Below are 18,090 nucleotides of genomic sequence, written 5' to 3' on the forward strand. Positions count from 1 at the left end.
TAACTCTTCCTGAGAATCCAAGTGTGTTTACTGAGGGCTGTTTTTTCTGGCACACATCACACACAGGAGGCAGCTGGGTGTATTTATTTATCCACTTTGTCACAAAGCGGCGGTCGGACCGGGAAGTTCTGAGCGGTTTCAAAGCGCCGCTGATGTTTTCTTCTCTCCGCTCGGGGATAAATACAGCCGGGGAGCAAACCTGCACTTTCATGAATGACCGCATTGATCCGAGTGACCACGCCTCCCAGCTCAGCAGGCGCGCTTTTTATTGGCTCAGCGACAAGAGGTGGGCGGGGCGTCTTTAGAACGCGCAACTGTCATATTATGTCTATAAAACCGACTGGAGTAAAAGCCGTTAAAGGGGCTGAGGAGCTGGGCAGGGTCTTCAGAGTGGCTCTTCAGCTGTGTGGATTTGGCTTCTTTCTTGCTTTATTCCTTTGCATGAAGAGATCATTCACCTGGAAGCTCTTCTGAGTGTTTCAGTTTCTCCACAACACCTTGGTTCGAATTAAACAGCAAAACACCTCAGCAGAAGCTTCTCCTCCTCCTCCAGCTTTATGTTGTTGTTGAAGATGAGGGCTGTGTTGTGCTTTCTTCTCTTCATGATGGTGACCCTGGGCTCGGTGAGTAAACATTCAGAAACCTGTCCTTATTCCATGCTGCTGGTTATTTTCTGTTGATGTTGTTTCCAGCCAGGATGAGTGCATGCCAGTGAGCACAGGACCGGATATCATCTCCTTTAAACCCTTCTCAGGAGGTCTGTTTAACTGCTCTGTGAGATCTTTTCAGGAACTGGCATCAATCATATGATGCTAAAACGCCTAAAACTCTACAGCGACATTTTGTTTCCCAAGGTATCTACATTCTCGCAACTGTAAATGAACCCTGACTTTGACCTGCTTAAGAGCTGCTCTTCAAAAATTATGTTTTTCTAACCAAAGGTACATCGGTAAATATGCTCCCTGAAGGGCACCATCAAAGGTCACGGAATGGATTTGAAATGTCAAAGCTGTTCATAATCATTCATTATGTTATTTACAGCCCAGTAAACTTAACCATTATCTCACACATCAACCAGTCTTCCACATAACATACATACTGTATTTATGGGCAGAAATGATTTTATCATCCATTGAATGGCTCTTTAAGGAACCAACATGGTTCTTCTTTGGTCTGTAGTCAAGGGTTCTCAAAGTTTTTAGAATCAGGGACCACTTTATTGTTGATGAACCCAATCAGGACAGGGTTATGTATAATAATAATAATAATAATAATAATAATAGAATTTTTGTTTGTCTTCCATGCAGCCAGAGAGCACCATTTTGGCTCCCTGAAGAACCTGATGGTCATGATGGTTTGTTCTTTAACCATTTATGGTGCCATAATAGCTGTAAACTGAAACATCATGCCTCACCATGAACATCTATATCTATTCAAAAGCTCCTTAGTGACATGAAATGATTATTGGTTCACTTTAGCACAAGCCATCCAAAGGTTCTTCAAAGAACCAAAATTGGTCCTTCTATGGCATAAGAACCTTTTCTGGCATCTTTATTTCTCAGATTGTATCTTTAACCATATTTTATCGCTCCACACTACCAAACTGAACTATTTCTGAGCTTCGTCTTAATATAATCAGTAAAGCTGAGGCTGGAGTCTAATTTAGTTCTTCACCGATTCCTAATTTAAGTCTATTAAATTCATACGATGCATAAACATTATCACATTATCACATGAAGTACTCCATGTACCGCCCACAACGCTGATAAACGTCTGTAACATGGACATAATTATCTTACTGTTGAACGTACAAGCTGACTGTGTTCTCTCTGGAAGGTCATGTGACCACACACACACACACACACACACACAGTGCAATCAGTGGGACACTTTGATGTCACTTCGAGTTGAAACGTAATCTATAATTACACTTGTCTCTGGATTTCAGCTCGATCCTGATTACAGATGTTCTTTTAGGTTTGCTAATGTTGGAATGATGTTTTTCCAGATATTAACACACACACACACACACACACACACACACACACACACACGGACTAAAACCGAGCTGTGTGTCAGGTGTGACCTCTCTGTCTGGTAGAAATTTCACTTCAGGTCTTGCGGTTTGAATCATTAGTAGCAGTAATGGTAAGCGGTGCTCAGAATAGCCATCTGTCGGAAACAGTTGGGCCCTTTAGACCCCTCCTGGCACTGATTTCCAGTGTTCCTGCCAGAGTCATTTAACAAGAGGGAAAAGGTCGGGTAAATACGAATTATCTCCGAGCCACATCTGAAACAGGTTTTGCTTTGAGAAGGGAGGAGAACTTTGAGGAGGTTGGAGGTATGAGTGTATGAGTGTTGGGGGTGTTACAAACGAGCCGCAGTGAGGGAGTATCATAGAGTTGGCTCACTGAGACGGCAGAGAGAACGAACAGCTACACAGTTATCCGAAATTGCCAGGTGGGAATCAGGACTTTGCTCTAAAGAGGTCTTTGTGTACACTACCGTTCAAAAGTTTGGGGTCACTTTGAAATGTCCTTATTTTTGAAAGAAAAGCACTGTTCTTTTCAATGAAGATCACTTTAAACTAATCAGAAATCCACTCTATACATTGCTAATGTGGTAAATGACTATTCTAGCTGCAAATGTGTGGTTTTTGGTGCAATATCTCCATAGGTGTATAGAGGCCCATTTCCAGCAACTCTCACTCCAGTGTTCTAATGGTACAATGTGTTTGCTCATTGCCTCAGAAGGCTAATGGATGATTAGAAAACCCTTGTACAATCATGTTAGCACAGCTGAAAACAGTTTAGCTCTTTAGAGAAGCTATAAAACTGACCTTCCTTTGAGCAGATTGAGTTTCTGGAGCATCACATTTGTGGGGTCGATTAAATGCTCAAAATGGCCAGAAAAATGTCTTGACTATATTTTCTATTCATTTTACAACTGATGGTGGTAAATAAAAGTGTGACTTTTCATGGAAAACACAAAATTGTCTGGGTGACCCCAAACTTTTGAACAGTAGTGTACATGAGAATGTAAGAAATCTGCTAAATGCAGGCATGTCAGGTGAAAATTCACATTCAATCCAAATTGCTTGAAACTGTTCTCATTTTGAAGAAAGAAGAAGAAGAAGAAAAACTTTGTCACATGCACACTTCAAACACAGTGAGATTCATACTCTGCATTTAACCCATCTGAAGTAGTGTGCGTGCGCACACACACAGAGAACAGTGGGCAGCCATACAGCGCCTGGGGAGCAGTCAGGGGTTAGGTAGCTTGCTCAAGGGCACTTCAGCCCAAGGCCGCCCCATGTATAACCTACTGCGTGTCTTTGGACTGTGGGGGAAACCGGAGCACCCAGAGGAAATCCATGCAGACACGGGGAGAACATGCAAACTCCACATGGAAAGGCCCCCGCCAGCCGCTGGGCTCAAACCCGGAACCTTCTTGCTGTGAGGCGATCGTGCTAACCACTACACCACCGTGCCGCCCTATTTAATTCAGAATTGAATGCAGAACAATACACTTAAGTTAAAATATGTTTATCTGTTCTTGAGATATTACAAATCAAAGATTGTAAAAACGGCTTAATTTTTAGAAAACTGCCGTAATATTCTGTTTGATTTGAAAAAATAAGTGGGTAAAGCTCTGAAAACTCACTTCAAAGTCTCCTGTGAATGATAACATCAAAACTAACTGATGGAAAATTTTGCTGAATCCTTCATCAGAAAACATGAGAGCGAGAGAACATCCCTATAAAAATTATCTGATTGATATTGACAAGTATTCCAGTGGGAAACCGATCAGAAGAGAGAGAGAGAGAGAGCCTGACCGCTTTCCCGTGACTCAAAAAGAAAAGCACCGGCAGTTTCCCAACGTTCCACGAGCAGAGTTTTTACTCTGTTGTACCAACTTCAACCTGCCGTTACTCCTAAAGTACTGAACAGATCTTAATGAGATGCATTTCTTTGGAAAGCAGAGATTATAAGCTTTTTAATGATAGGAAATTTGCTTCATGACAATTATTAATGAAGTTATGGACTAATTAAGCTTTAATGAGCAGTTCAACAAAAATCACTTCTTCTCGGTCAATTCCTTGTCGTTTTGGATTCGTTTTGGAGGCACAGGGTCTCCACTAACAACTATAAATTCACTAAACAGGCCAGAGTCAGCTATGCTGCCACTGATGGTCTCGTTTCGAAATGAGATCTAGTGCACGTCATGAAATATACAAACAGCTCGATGGATAACGGTACTCCAGGAAGCTGTGCACATCAATAATGACGTCAAACACATGGATCAGTGCACGTCAGACAAAATACCTTCAGTTCTACAACCTGGACCTCGAACGCTCTCACTGGAGACTCACAAACTGAATCTCCACTGACAGCAAATCACCAAAAGCACTCCATTCACACCACTGCATACTGGACTCATTCTCAAATCAGCGGCTCTTCATCTGTTTATTCACTTGAACAAAATGCAGTTTTAATAGTATTTCTATCTGTAGGTCTGGAAATAAAATGGAACAAAAAGCAAAACAAAAAAAAATCCTTACACCATCCATCTGCCCTGAGATACAGATATGGAATGGAAATAAATAATTAAAGAAGTATAGATTAAAAAAAACAACAACCAAGAATCAAAAACAGTATTACAAAAAAGTCATAATGATAAAAGTTTATAGCAGGAGGACGGGGAAAGAAAAAATATACTTCTGTACATGCTGTATGTTTTTTTTTTTTTTTTTTTTTTTTTTCAGGTGCAGCGAAAAGACCATTTTAGAAAATAAACAAAATAATAATAATATTGAAAACCACCAACATTTTTGAACACGTTTGAAATATGCTCCTGGCTTTTGTGAAATTATAAACTGGTGCTGTGCGGTTTGAGATGGAGTGGCGTGAATAATTCAGTGTAATAACAGTCCAAACTAATATCACACCTTCCAATCTACACAGAGCTGCTTTTCCAGCGATGACGTTCAGCAGCTACAGAATCATGAATTTTACTCTATAAAGACATGCTCAAATATTATTTCTCTCCCGAAAGCAGCTCATTTTTATGAACCTTTTCATTTCTTCCATTATTTGTCCATAAGTATAAAATAAAAAGCCAAGCTTAGTGATGCACAGTAAGAGCAACGCATTGAGACGGGGCTTGAATAGTTTTAAACAGACCTGTGGTTTGGTTAAAGTGGATGGCTCCTTGGCTCTTTTATTTATTTATTTATTTTCATCAGCTACACTCACTGGCCACTTTAATAGGAACTTGTTCTTGATTCTAAGATTCCTGTTCTTGCTGAGATGCTTTTCTGCTCACCACGGTTGCAAAGAGTGATTATATGAGTTATTATATCCTTCCTGGCAAAAACAGCTCGAACCGATCTGTCCATTTTCCTCTGACCTCTCATCAACAAGGCGTTTGTTTACTTTCCACCCACAGAACTGTCACTCACTCACTGAATGTTTTTTGCTTTTTGCAGCATTCTGTGTAAACTCTACAGACTGTTGTGTGTGAAACCCCAGGAAGGAGATCAGCAGTTTTTGAAATACTCAAACCAGCAGTCCATCTGGCTCAAACCAACACCCATGCCACAGTGAAAGAAAGTCACACTTCACTGTGAGATCACAATTTTTTCCCGTTCTGATGTTTGAACATTGTGAACATTAACTGAAGCTCTTGATTCATATCTGCATGGTTTGATGCATCAAGGGATCGACTGAGTAGAGAACTGCATCAAACAGCAGGTGGATGGAGGGGTGTTCCTAAAACTTAAGGGGCCAGTGAGCGTAGAATGTTCACAGCTCATCAGATTTCCTGATCACGGTGTGTCACAGTACCTGGTACTGGTTCTGGAGCCATCGCTGAATGTATAGCGGAATGAACGAGATGGGACAGATGGACCTTCCTGAGTGTTTGATCCAGATAGAACTAATTTCATTCATTGTCATTCTTTTATTCGAAGAAGAAGGAGGAGGTAGTTGTGTAAAATTAGAGCTAAACCACATGAGATCATTCTGATCCTATATATACACAATTATCTCATCTTCAGCTGTATTAAGAACAATCAGAAGTGGCTCTCAGGCTGTGATGAATCACACTGTGGGCATTACATTAATCTCTTCGTATCAGTTCAAAAAGTGTTCCTTGGCACTTATAACACTGGGTGTTTTTAAGATTGCTGCTTTTGCAGCTAGTCAGGGACGGTGAGACAACAATGTCATGTGCACATGACACGAGAAGCTATCATGATTTATTTCTAGCAGTATATGTGTGGCCACATAATTGCAGGTCCATTTCAAGTGTTGACTCCGTTAGTCATCATCAACTCTGTTATCGTTAAACTGGGCAATCCATTACCAGAATTGGTGATGACAGAATGGACATTTTTCCACCATTTTGTGTCTTAACTCCACATGCTAACCTCAAATTAGCTACCACATGGCATGTATAAAAACAGAATTTTATGTATTTTAATCATATTAGGTTTTTTTTAATGAGTGAGAGATTCACTCCAATATCACAATAACAGAGTTGCCGAATAATTAATCTACTGCTGGTGTAAATTCCTCAACATTTTGTTCAAATGAATGAGAGAAGAAACAGAACATGTCACTGCTTTTCTGAAGTTTCCCGCCAGAGGAAGTGACATCACTCGGTGCAGATGTCTTGCGTATTATTAAAAGTCTTTATGGATTTTATGTGGGTTTATAACAGAGTTAACAGAGTTGACAAGAACATTGGGACGGATAAAATGTATTTTTTTTATGACTGAAATTTCACATCATATAGAAAATAGACTTTCTGTGCAACTGATTTTATAACAGTGAATAGAATAAGCTCCAAAAAACAGATTGTTAGACGGAATCACTTCCTGTTTATTGGAGTTGAATGGATGAATCAGGAGTCAAAGATGGCCAATAATGTGGGGTCATTTGCTTAATGTTTTATGATAAATTGGGTCTAAAATGTACATCAAGCATCGCTATTGGTGAAAGTTTATCATAATTTGCAATATTGTTCAAAACGATTCAATAAAGATTTCTTTTGTGGAAAATAACAAAAGGTTTATCTCGGAGATGCGAAATATACCCCGAGTTCTAGAATGACCCGTATATATGGTCTGATATTCTCTCTTAGCTGAGCGTCTGATCTGTCGTACACCCTCTCCTCTCAGCAGGGCGTGGCTGGCTGCCCGAGGGTGTGCGAGTGCCCTCCTGAGCGCCCCGTGTGTTCTCCAGGTGTGAGTTTGGTACCTGATGGCTGTGGGTGCTGTAAGGTGTGTGCCGCTCAGCTAAACCAGGACTGCCACGAGGGCCGACCATGCGATCACCATAAGGGGCTGGAGTGTAACTACGGCAATGATGTCGGCAGCACCCGTGGAATCTGCAGGGGTGAGTCTGGGTAGTGCATGAAAAGTGGAAGGAAGCAAAACCTTTTTCTTGGAAACCATCCTCCAAATTAAAACACGAGTGTACTGATAACGCACCACCATCAGCATGTCTGCTTTTTGGAGGAGTCTGAGCAAACCCAGTCATCAGGACAGGACACAGGACTTAAAAGACTCATGGTTGATCATAGTAGCAGTTACTTTGTCACTGAAGTTTTCCTGTGAGCCAATAGAAAAGAAGAAGGCGGGCTGTGGTGCCTGGTTGACGGCAGAAAGTGCTGTTTATCATGTATGATCTTCTAGCTAGCAATTCTGGCACCTACATACTGCATAATACAGATTATTTACCATCATAAAGGAAGTGCATCACGACCCCTCTCTTTTGTCTTTAAGACAAATCTTATTGCATAGAAAACTGGTCCATGTGACTTTTAGACCTTCTTTAATGCCCTGTGCGGACATAAAGCAGGTTGATGCAGTGTTTTTCCTCACTGAGCTCCATCAAGGATGAATTTAATTTCCGCAAGAGCTGCCTCATGTGTTCCAGAGTATTTATATGTTGCTATATATAGGAACTATTTGGGTTTGGGTTGAGGGTTTGTTGAAGCATGAAGCTGGGCCTGATCACTTAGAGCCAACACTCAATTCAAACCAAACATCTTCTGCACACAAGTCAAAATTCCACCCGGGGCTAAGATTAAAACTGCATTAAAAAGCAAATAAAAATGTTATTAATGTATTTCTCGGGGGCTTTGTGGGCTGCAGTTTCTCTCATTCCAGCATAATTGGCCAAAAATAAAACATGCACAATTTTTCCACCAATTATAGTCAGTCATCTTGAGATGTTTGGTTTGCTTCTTTCATTGTGCACTGGAGCTATAAAGCGATTGTAGATACTACTACTAACAATAATAATAATGGACGTTTATAGTCTCCAGTTTAGCATGGTGTAAAAGCCATGTCTAAATCATCACACACTCATCCAATCTTCACACAGCTTTCTAGAGCTGTTCAGTATCTCAAACAGACTTGATGAAACCAGGACACATCAGGCTCACGCAAGATAATAGTACGGTTCAAGAATTATTTATATATTTAATCTTTTAACACAGACTCATTCATGAGTCAATTTATATACAAATTGTGTCACTGAGGCAAATGGTTTTGTGTCTGAATGGTGATTTATACCAAACTGGAGACTATAATCTTTCAGTACTTGTTAGCTGACCGTGAGCTGGTGTAGTGGTTAGCGTGTCCGCCTCTCGACCGGGAGATCGTGAGTTCTACTCACGGTTGGGTTATACCAAAGACCATCATAAAAATGGTACCTACGGCAAGGCACACTGCAATACAGATGTGAGTGGGGAGTCAAACTCTTGCCGTTACCAGAGGACCCGCCCCCCACCTTAATCCTAGCTGTATAGGTGAGAGGCCAAGGGCTATAGAAGTGGAGGCGTCAAACGAGCCTTAAGGGCCTGGTTAGTACTGGGATGGGAGACTGCCTGGGAAGACCAGGTCCTGGCATGGGAAGGACTTTGACTTCTTAGCCATATTAGCCTTATCACCAAACTTGTCTTGAATGACAGTAGTGCAGTGGTTCTCACTGTCACCTCACAGCAAGAAGGTTCTGGGTTCAAACTTCATGGCCAATGGGGGCCTTTCTGTGTGAAGTTTGCGTGGGTTTGCTTTGGGAGTTCTGGTTTCCCCCACCATCCAAAGACATGTGGTTAGGTTAACTGGCTACTCTAAATTGGCCATTGGTGTGAATTGTTGGGTGGGAACTGCTTCATGCCCTCAGCATCCACCCTGGGTATCTCTCCTGAGGTAGCTAACAAATCTGCAGCAAACAGTCAACTACAGCTGAGAAGAAGAATCCACAACATTTTGGCTGAATTACCACTTCCACATTGTCTTTGCATGTTTAAAAAAAAACCCAAAACATTCAAACCACTCATTCGTGTCTCGTGTATTCTCTTACAGCCAAACCAGAAGGCCGTTCGTGTGAATATAATGGCCGTATATACCAGAACGGTGAGGATTTCCGCGCCGGCTGTAAGCACCAGTGCACCTGCATTGACGGTGCTGTGGGCTGTGTACCCCTCTGCTCTACAGAAGTGCTCTTGGCATCACCTTCCTGCCCCTCACCAAGGCTGATTAAGGTGCCGGGACAGTGCTGCCCGAGTGTGGACTGCCACCGTGGCTCCTCAGTGCTGCCCCCTGTCTACAGAGTCCCACAGCCGCCACCATACATCTACCCTCACCTTGTACCTTTCCCTAAACCCTTCCCTAAACCCTACCTGAAGAATCATCCACACAGACCAGAAGACACACTCAGTAACGAGCTGATGGATGTGGGGAGGAAGTGGGAGAAGCCCCGCAGTCACAAAAGCATGACAGGTGTGTGATCTCACTTTCAGTCAAGGACTAAACAAAATAAAGATAATCTGATTCTAATTTGTACCAAAATAAAGTTTAATCATGTTGGATTTAACTTGTCTTCTCAAATCAGGTTTGGAGCCGGACATCCAGCAAAGCATGACCATCTGTAAATTCTGCCTTCTTACTCCATAACCTGTGTTTTAATATCTGGATTTCTATTTAGAAAGATAATAAAATAGGTCAGGTATTCAGATCATCAGTATATTTCCTCATACTTAAGATGCGTGTACTGTGTGTCCAGTATATATCACGACGTGTATACATCACAGGACTGGATATTTTGGCTTCACAAAAAAACAAACAAACAAAAAAAAACATCTGTAATATTGTTGTGTTGAAGTGCATGTGTTTTTATGGGGTGCCAGTACTTTTTGAGCTGATTTCATGTTTCATCTTTTTTAAAATTATATAATTTTAATCATATTTTGATAAATATACTGTATGTACAGATACGAGTAAGTAGTTTTTTTCCTTAACTGTGTTTGAGTGCTGCATGATGATTTTTCAATGGAGCCTTGTGAACCACACACACACACACACACACACACACACACTTGCCTGAAACGCAACTTTTTCTCCACTGCGTAATCACCTTCTCTGTACATCAGTGCTGGTGGGTTAGTGAATGGTGCTTGTGTAGTAACTTTCTCTCTTTCTCTCTCTCTCTTTCTGTCTCTCCCTCTCCCTCTCTTACTGTTTGTCTCTCTGTCTCTCTCTGTCTCTCTCTCTCTCTTACTGTTTCTGTCCCTCTCCCTCCCTCCCTCCCTCCCTCCCTCTCTCTGTCTGTCTCTCTCTTACTGTTTCTGTCTGTCTCTCTCTCTCTCTGTGTTTTTTTCTCTCTCTCTTACTGTTTCTGTCTCTTTCTCTCTCTCCCTCCCTCTCTCTCTCTCTCTCTCTCTCTCTCTCTGTCTGTCTCTGTCTTTGTCTCTTCAGCCTGGAAGAAGCTGGGAAGCCCTGATGAGTGTGTGGTCCAGACTACAAAGTGGTCGCCGTGCTCTCGGAGCTGCGGTATGGGCGTGTCCTCCCGTGTCACCAACCAGAACGCTCAGTGTAAGCTGGTGAAGGAGACGCGCCTGTGCACCATCAGACCTTGCAGCTCCATGGTCGTGCCTGTAAAGGTACCGTGCTCCTCCTGTCTGCTCTCACCCCTTTAGTTTCACTTCAGTGCACTGAGCTGAGGTTAGCTGTTGTGAAACTGCCTGCCTCCATTCTCTTCATTGGTTCTCTAGAAAACATGAGATCATTTATTGACACTGATACACCTTAAGCAGACACTGATATTTATACATTTTTTCAGTCATTCTTTACATGAATTTGTACAGCTAGCGTGTTGACACAATGATAATACAGGTTTAGCAGTCCACTTGGTATTCACTGTTTTGTTTTCCATCGCTACGAGAAAACACTTTTATCGTAGTTAGTTAATTAATGGCATTTAGCAGATGCTCTTATCCAGAGCAACGTACAACATACCCAGAGCATCCTGGGGAGCAGTTGGGGGTTGGGTCAAAAGTTAAAGTCCCTCCCATGCCAGGACCTGGTGGTCTTAGGCAGTCTTCCAACCCAGTACTAACCAGGCCCTTAATGCGCATTGGGTGGTGCCAATCTCCACTTCAGTAGCCCTCAGCCTCTCGCCTATACAGCTAGGAGGATTACAGTGGGGGGCTAGTCCTCTGGTAACCGTGAGAGTTTGACTTCCCACTCACATCTATATTGTGGCGTATTGCCAGACAGCAGTAGGTACCATTTTTATGATGGTCTTTGGTATGACCAAGCCATGAGTAGAACTTGCAATGTCCCAGTCGAGAGATGGACATGCAAACCACTAGGCCAACTCGCGCTGGTGGGAGTTAGGTATCTTGTTCAAAAACATTTCAGCCATTCATGCTGGTCCAGGGAATCAAACTGGCAACCTCTCCCTCTCTAGTTAGCTAGACAGCAAGAGTAACTAACCTCGCAGCTCATTAGATTAGTGTTACTTGGGCTTGTTGAACTCGTTCAATCATAGAACTTAGACAACAAGTGTACAATGTGTCTTCTTCTACAAGTCGACCAAAAGTAAACACTCTGGCTGAGACAAATCAGAAGCTCATCACTATCCAAACTTAAGAACATCACAACTCATGGCCAAACATTGGATCATTCACCATATGTGCAAGACTTATTCAGGAAATGGTTTAACCTTGACAACCTACACATCACCCATCCATCCATCCATCCATCCATTATCTGTAGCCGCTTATCCTGTACAGGGTCGCAGGCAAGCTGGAGCCTATCCCAGCTGACTACGGGCAAGAGGCGGGATACACCCTGGACAAGTCGTCAGGTCATCGCAGGGCTGACACACAGACAAACAACACCTACGGTCAATTTAGAGCCACCAATTAACCTAACCTGCATGTCTTTGGACTGTGGGGGAAACCGGAGCACCTGGAGGAAACCCACGCAGACATGGGGAGAACATGCAAACTCCAAACAGAAAGGCCCTCGTCGGCCGCTGGGCTCAAACCCAGGACTTTCTTGTTGTGAGGCAACAGTGCTAACCACTACACCACCTTGCTGCCCACTGCACATCATATAAGGGTTAATATAACATCATAACCTGTTTTAGTATCTATTCCTATGAGGGAACATTGAACCTACAATGCTAACATGGCTAATAGGTAATTTTGTCTGTTAGCAAAGGAATATTTTTGGTAAGATTGTCCATGTAATGAACCTCACAGTAAAGGTCAACTTTGTTTCCTCATTACCCCAGAAATCCTTTGGGAAACACCATGGGCTATGGTGGGTCCATGTACATCTCATGAGGAAGCTAATTCCACTAACTCTCGACCACCTGTTGTTATTGTTAGAGGTATGGGGTGAATGTGACACAATGGCACCTCTGAACTGCTGCTGGCTAATGCCAAAGGTTTCTCTTGTTTATATCAGCTTTCACTGTCCTTCCCTCAAACACCTGTCACACTCACACTCAAGTTTCCATGCACTCTTGTTTCATCTCACAAAAAGATTATTAACATGTCACAGCAGATCCTAAACACAATGAGACATATTTTTAAAATATTTATGTCTTGAACAGTGGTCATCAGCCCACTTCCTTGAGATCTAATATACCTTCATCTCCAGCACAATGAGATCTTCACAGCAGATCCTAAACACAATGAGACATATTTTAAAATATTTATGTCTTGAACAGTGGTCATCAGCCCACTTCCTTGAGATCTAATATACCTTCATCTCCAGCACACTGAGATCTTCTTAAGGCACTGATTAGATGGTCAAAGTCAAAAGTCAAAGTCCTTCCCATGCCAGGACCTGGTCTTCCCAGGCAGTCTCCCTTCCCAGTACTAACCAGGCCCTTAAGGCATATTGGGTGGTGCTGATCTCCACTTCTATAACCCTCGACCTCTTGCCTATACAGCCAGGGTTACAGTGGGGGATTGGTTCTCTGGTAACCATGAGAGTTTGACTGGTTAGATGGTCAAGTAGGGACGATTATGGTTGGAGGTGCTAAAGCCTTCAGGAAGCAAGATCTCCAAGAACCCAGTTGGTGATCACTGGTATAGAATGTCTCTTCAAATTGTTTTCTAAATGTAAAATATGTCTTGCAAGTATGTATCACATGTTCACATATTGAACTCCTGGTTGTTAGAAAACTGACTCCAATTGGAAAATCTCAACCTATAGCGCCACCCTGATACCAATACACATTTACGGATATCGCCAATGTCACATATATGATTTATGTCATTAAGGCGTGGAGCTAGGAGCTGTAACACCAACAAGCATGGAGGAGTGTGGAAACTCCCCAAAACACTCCGACACAGAACAGCAACAGCTCAACTGAAAGATGAGGAACTGGGACCTAAACTTGGAGGTGCATCTGACATTATGGGTGTGGTTTGGGTATGAATCAGACATTGACCAGAGAGCAGCCATTTGTAAGACCAGGCATGGATCCATCTATCCATCCATTATCCACAACTGCTTATCCTGCGCAGGTTTGTGGGCAAGCTGGAGTCTATCCCAGCTGACTATGGGCGAGAGGCGGGGTACACCCTGGACAAGTCGCCAGACCATTGCGGGGCTGACACAGAGACAAACAACCATTCACACCTACAGTCAATTTAGAGCCACCAATTTGCCTAACCTGCATGTCTTTGGACTGTGGGGGAAACCGGAGCACTTGGAGGAAACCCATGCAGACACGGCGAGAACATGCAAACCCCACGCAGAAAGGCCCCCGTCAGCCACTGGGCTCGAACCCAGGACCTTCTTGCTGTGAGGCAACAATGCTAACCACTACACCACCGTGCCGCCCTCCAGGCATGGATGCATGTGATTTTTTTTTTTTAATTTATTTATTTATTTTTTTATGGATAATTCTTCAATCGATTTAAGAGAAACTGTAATATATCGTGATGTACAAGTGTATCATATGAAATCCATATCATGATAGAAGGTAGATTTCAGCAGTTCTAGTCCATCCCATCTAATTGAACTTGTGTCATGAATTCTTCATTATCATTGACCATGAATGCTTATGTCCCATGTTTCTGCTGTCTGCTTTAACAGAAGGGGAGGAAATGCTCTCGCACGCAGAAGTCTCCCGAGCCGTTACGCCTCCACTATGCAGGCTGCCGCAGCATTCGTCTCTACCAGCCCAACTACTGTGGCGTGTGTCGGGATGGCCGCTGCTGCTCCCCGCGCCGCACCCGCACCTCATCCATGATCTTCTCCTGCCCTGATGGTGAGCGTTTCGAGAAAGCTGTCATGTTCATCCAGTCCTGTAAATGCAGCGACCAGTGCGACCACCTCAACGAAGCCTCGCTCCCACCGCAACGCTGGCTCTATGGAGACATGCACAAGTTCATTGACTAGCCACCTGGCCTTCATCCAACTTAGCCCTTTCCTTTTCCCCCAGCCAATCCCTGATAGAATAGGCGTGTGTCTCAAGAGCAGATGTCAAAATGACAGCCTGGAACCTGGAATCGAAAATGAGAGCTTGGACAAGCGGCCGAGAGCCACCAGGAGGATTTAGAACAGGATAGGGAACTTGTAGTGTCCACTTGTAGTTCATTCCATCATAGATCATAGGTGAGAATCACTGAAGGAACCTGGTGGACATGTAAAGGATATGATCTTATAAAGATGTTTTGTATTTGACCTGCAAAAACAAACACCCCCTCGCTGAAAAAGGACTGTTGGACGAGTGGGTAGCGTGAGAATCTGTGATTAGGGTTGGACCTGGAAGAAGTGTGTCCTTTTGACATGGGAAAAACTTCACAGTGGGAAATATGCTTCTTGTGATTGTTTTCCATTTGCCCCAGACAAAAAAGGACAGATGGGATCATGGGATAAGCCTATAAACTCTATCAACAGCTTTTATACCCAGCTATTATAACGATATGATTATGATGGTATTTATTGTGTGTAGGTGATGAATAAGCGTCTCTTTGTTACACGGTGGGAAGGAGCTCATACTTCATGCGACAAAGGGAAACATGATGGATTCCTGGACTGTTTGCTCAGGTTAGAAGAATGTGGCCTTACTCCATGTGAACTTGACTTTCACCCTGATTCCCGGTGCCAGAGATTTTTCTTGATTTGAGCCTGGGGATCCAGGAAAAGAAAAAGAAACTTTCACCAAGCGCCCTAGCGTCCAATTCTGGCATCCACACAGCTCTGTGCAAATTACACTCCTGGGAGCAGCAGCCCTCTGGTTTTGCTGTTATAAAAAAATGTTTCAAGAAATGCCAGCATATGAAGTAAACATGTAATTTAAAACTGATGAGCAGGGACCGCTCCCGATTCGCTCTGTAATCTAGGGAATGATGCCTGAAGTGAAGCCCAGGCAGACGATGCTCGTGTTCTTGTGTGTCTTTATGATGCTGCGGTCTCTGTTTCTGCCTCCTGGCTCTGATACGCAAGACGCTGGAGGTGACATCACCCTCATTAGCGAGACCAAAAACCAACACGCAAAACATCAAGAGCTGGAGCCAAGCAACTCACAAGTTGACTCGACGTGCACGCTAGTTCTTGTATGTATGTGTTCATGGAAAGTGTTATTGGGTGTAACAGATGAACATTGTACAGTAACTACGTTACTGGTTGCAGGGAAAACTGTGCACATTTGATTTTTCTTCAAACTATTCCTTTAAAGCAGCCATCATGTGTGTTTTATTTTAGTAAACCTGGTGTTTTCATTTTTGCGTTTTCACTGTAGTTTGTTTTGCTGTTATTGAATGATGTACATGTGAGAGCTTTTTTTTTTTTTTTTAAATATCAGTCTGTAAAGTATCTCTGCCTTCTACTTTTATTTATACACACTCACCGACTGCTTTAATCGGAACTTATTCTTGATTCTAAAATTCCTGCTCTTGGCTGCAAGAGTGGAACCCAATGTGCTCTTTTGCTGTTGCATGCTGAGATGCTTTTCTGCTCACCACGATTGTAAAGAGTTGCTATGAGTTACTATATCCTTCCTGAACCAATCTGGCCATTTTCCTCTGAGCTCTCTCATCACCAAGGTGTTTATTTACTTTCCATCCACAGAACTGTCACTCACTCAGTTTTTTTCCCCACACCATTCTGTGTAAATGCTAGAGACTGGTGTTTGTGTGTGAAAACCCCAGGAGATCAGCAGTTTCTGAAATACTCAAACCGACACCCATGCCACAGTGAAAGTCAGTCACACTTCACTGTGAGATCACAATTTTTCCCATTCTGATGTTTGAACATTGTGAACATTAACTGAAGCTCTTGATTTGGATCTGCATGAAATGTAACACAATACAATTACTCCTGATTTTAGGTATGCAGACTTTTTTTTATTTTAAAAATTACATTTCAAAAAGACTCAACATTCTCCTTGTACATTTCTCTCCAATCATCCATTCATAAAGAGATCAGATCAACTCGTTAGCATCAGACAGCTTCAAAGAGGCGATCTAAATTCCTAACAGTGAGAATGAGATCTAATACACACGACCACTGTAATCTATCTGCTGATACACACACTTTGGTACTGTACTTATCACAACAGTTTGGATTAAACAGCTATGAGCATCCAGCTAGTTAGTATGGTATCATGCTAGCTCCCTTTTCAGAGATGAGGAACAAAGCTGTTAGTTAGCCTCAGATAATGTCTGCACGTGTTCCCTTGGCGAAAGAGGCACTAATTTATCATCAGGAACTAAAATCAGGCATCTTTTATTTTTTATGTAGGTCTACTTTCATGCTCTTGGTACATTGAAGAGTTTACATGTTCTCCTTTGACTTGGGTGAAGAATATGAAGCTGGAGTTTTATCTGAGAATTTATTTCATCAAGTTCTGGTTCGAGTTCTAGTGCATGAGTACAGATGCAGGAGTTTTCTTCGAAATGGGTCACAGAGCCAGGAACAAATATCATCGCACCATAAGCATGTTTTTTTTTTAATACAGACAAAATAATATGAACAGGAATCCAGGCCTGGAGCTCTTTATTAGGACAAACACACACCTGTTACACAAACACTGGGTGTGTGTTGGGGTGTGGGATGTCCATTTTAATGAGGTCTTCATCTGATACTTACTGAAGCATTTTAACCTCATGAGATCTAAAACTATTTTCCTATTAGACAGTTATTGGCTTAGCAAGACTAAGATGCCACACACACGGGGCTAAAAATGGAGCTTGGTATTATTAGAGCGCATCTGGTGTTTTTAAAATTATTTCTGTTACTGGAGAGGTTCATACAGACACTTGAACTTTCAACTCGAGTACGTTTAAGTCAAGAATAAAATTACGGGGACATGCAGTTCGTTGATCCTTTTCCGAACATGTTTTATTCCTCTTATAACTCAGCAACTTTGCAAATTTTGTTATCCATTTCTAGTTACATTTAATATCACAGACTATCAATGAAAAGTCAGGTCCTGTCCTCACTTACGTTATTGAGGTATTTCACCTGACGTCACAGGGTCACGTGACGCCCCGGTGTCCGCCATTTTGGACAGCAAGCTGGCTAATGTCAACATCATAGTATCTAGTATGTTGCTGTAGCAACGTTTACGTTCAGTCATTTGGATGACTGTTAAAACCTTTCAGTCTCAAGTTTTTCCTTTACTGTATTTACTAGTTTACTGAGCCGGCCAGCCCCGGAGCGCTAGCTAGCCCCGGAGCGCTAGCTAGCGCCGGCCAGCCCCGGAGCGCTACCTAGCCCCGGCCAGCCCCGGAGCGCTAGCTAGCGCCGGCCAGCCCCGGAGCGCT

General features: G+C 42.7%; 1 protein-coding gene across 3 annotated transcripts; it reads left to right on the plus strand.

The window, feature by feature from the left end:
* The first annotated feature begins 365 nt into the window (after positions 1–365).
* On the plus strand, positions 366–16,690 carry si:ch211-106h11.3 (CCN family member 1). Of its 3 annotated transcripts, none has more exons than XM_060904393.1 (5): positions 366–623; positions 7,184–7,400; positions 9,377–9,793; positions 10,769–10,953; positions 14,414–16,690. In XM_060904393.1, exons 1-5 carry the CDS (start codon positions 558–560, stop codon positions 14,717–14,719), a joined length of 1,191 nt encoding a protein of 396 aa, XP_060760376.1. In that variant the 5' UTR covers positions 366–557; the 3' UTR covers positions 14,720–16,690. The 3 variants fall into 3 exon arrangements, with proteins under 3 accessions (XP_060760376.1, XP_060760377.1, XP_060760378.1); XM_060904394.1 differs by having other exon boundaries at positions 7,187–7,400; XM_060904395.1 differs by lacking the exon at positions 366–623 and adding an exon at positions 693–854.
* Positions 16,691–18,090: the final 1,400 nt, after the last annotated feature.

Source organism: Neoarius graeffei, chromosome 22 (assembly GCF_027579695.1).
Source record: "Neoarius graeffei isolate fNeoGra1 chromosome 22, fNeoGra1.pri, whole genome shotgun sequence".
Classification (NCBI taxonomy): domain Eukaryota; kingdom Metazoa; phylum Chordata; class Actinopteri; order Siluriformes; family Ariidae; genus Neoarius; species Neoarius graeffei.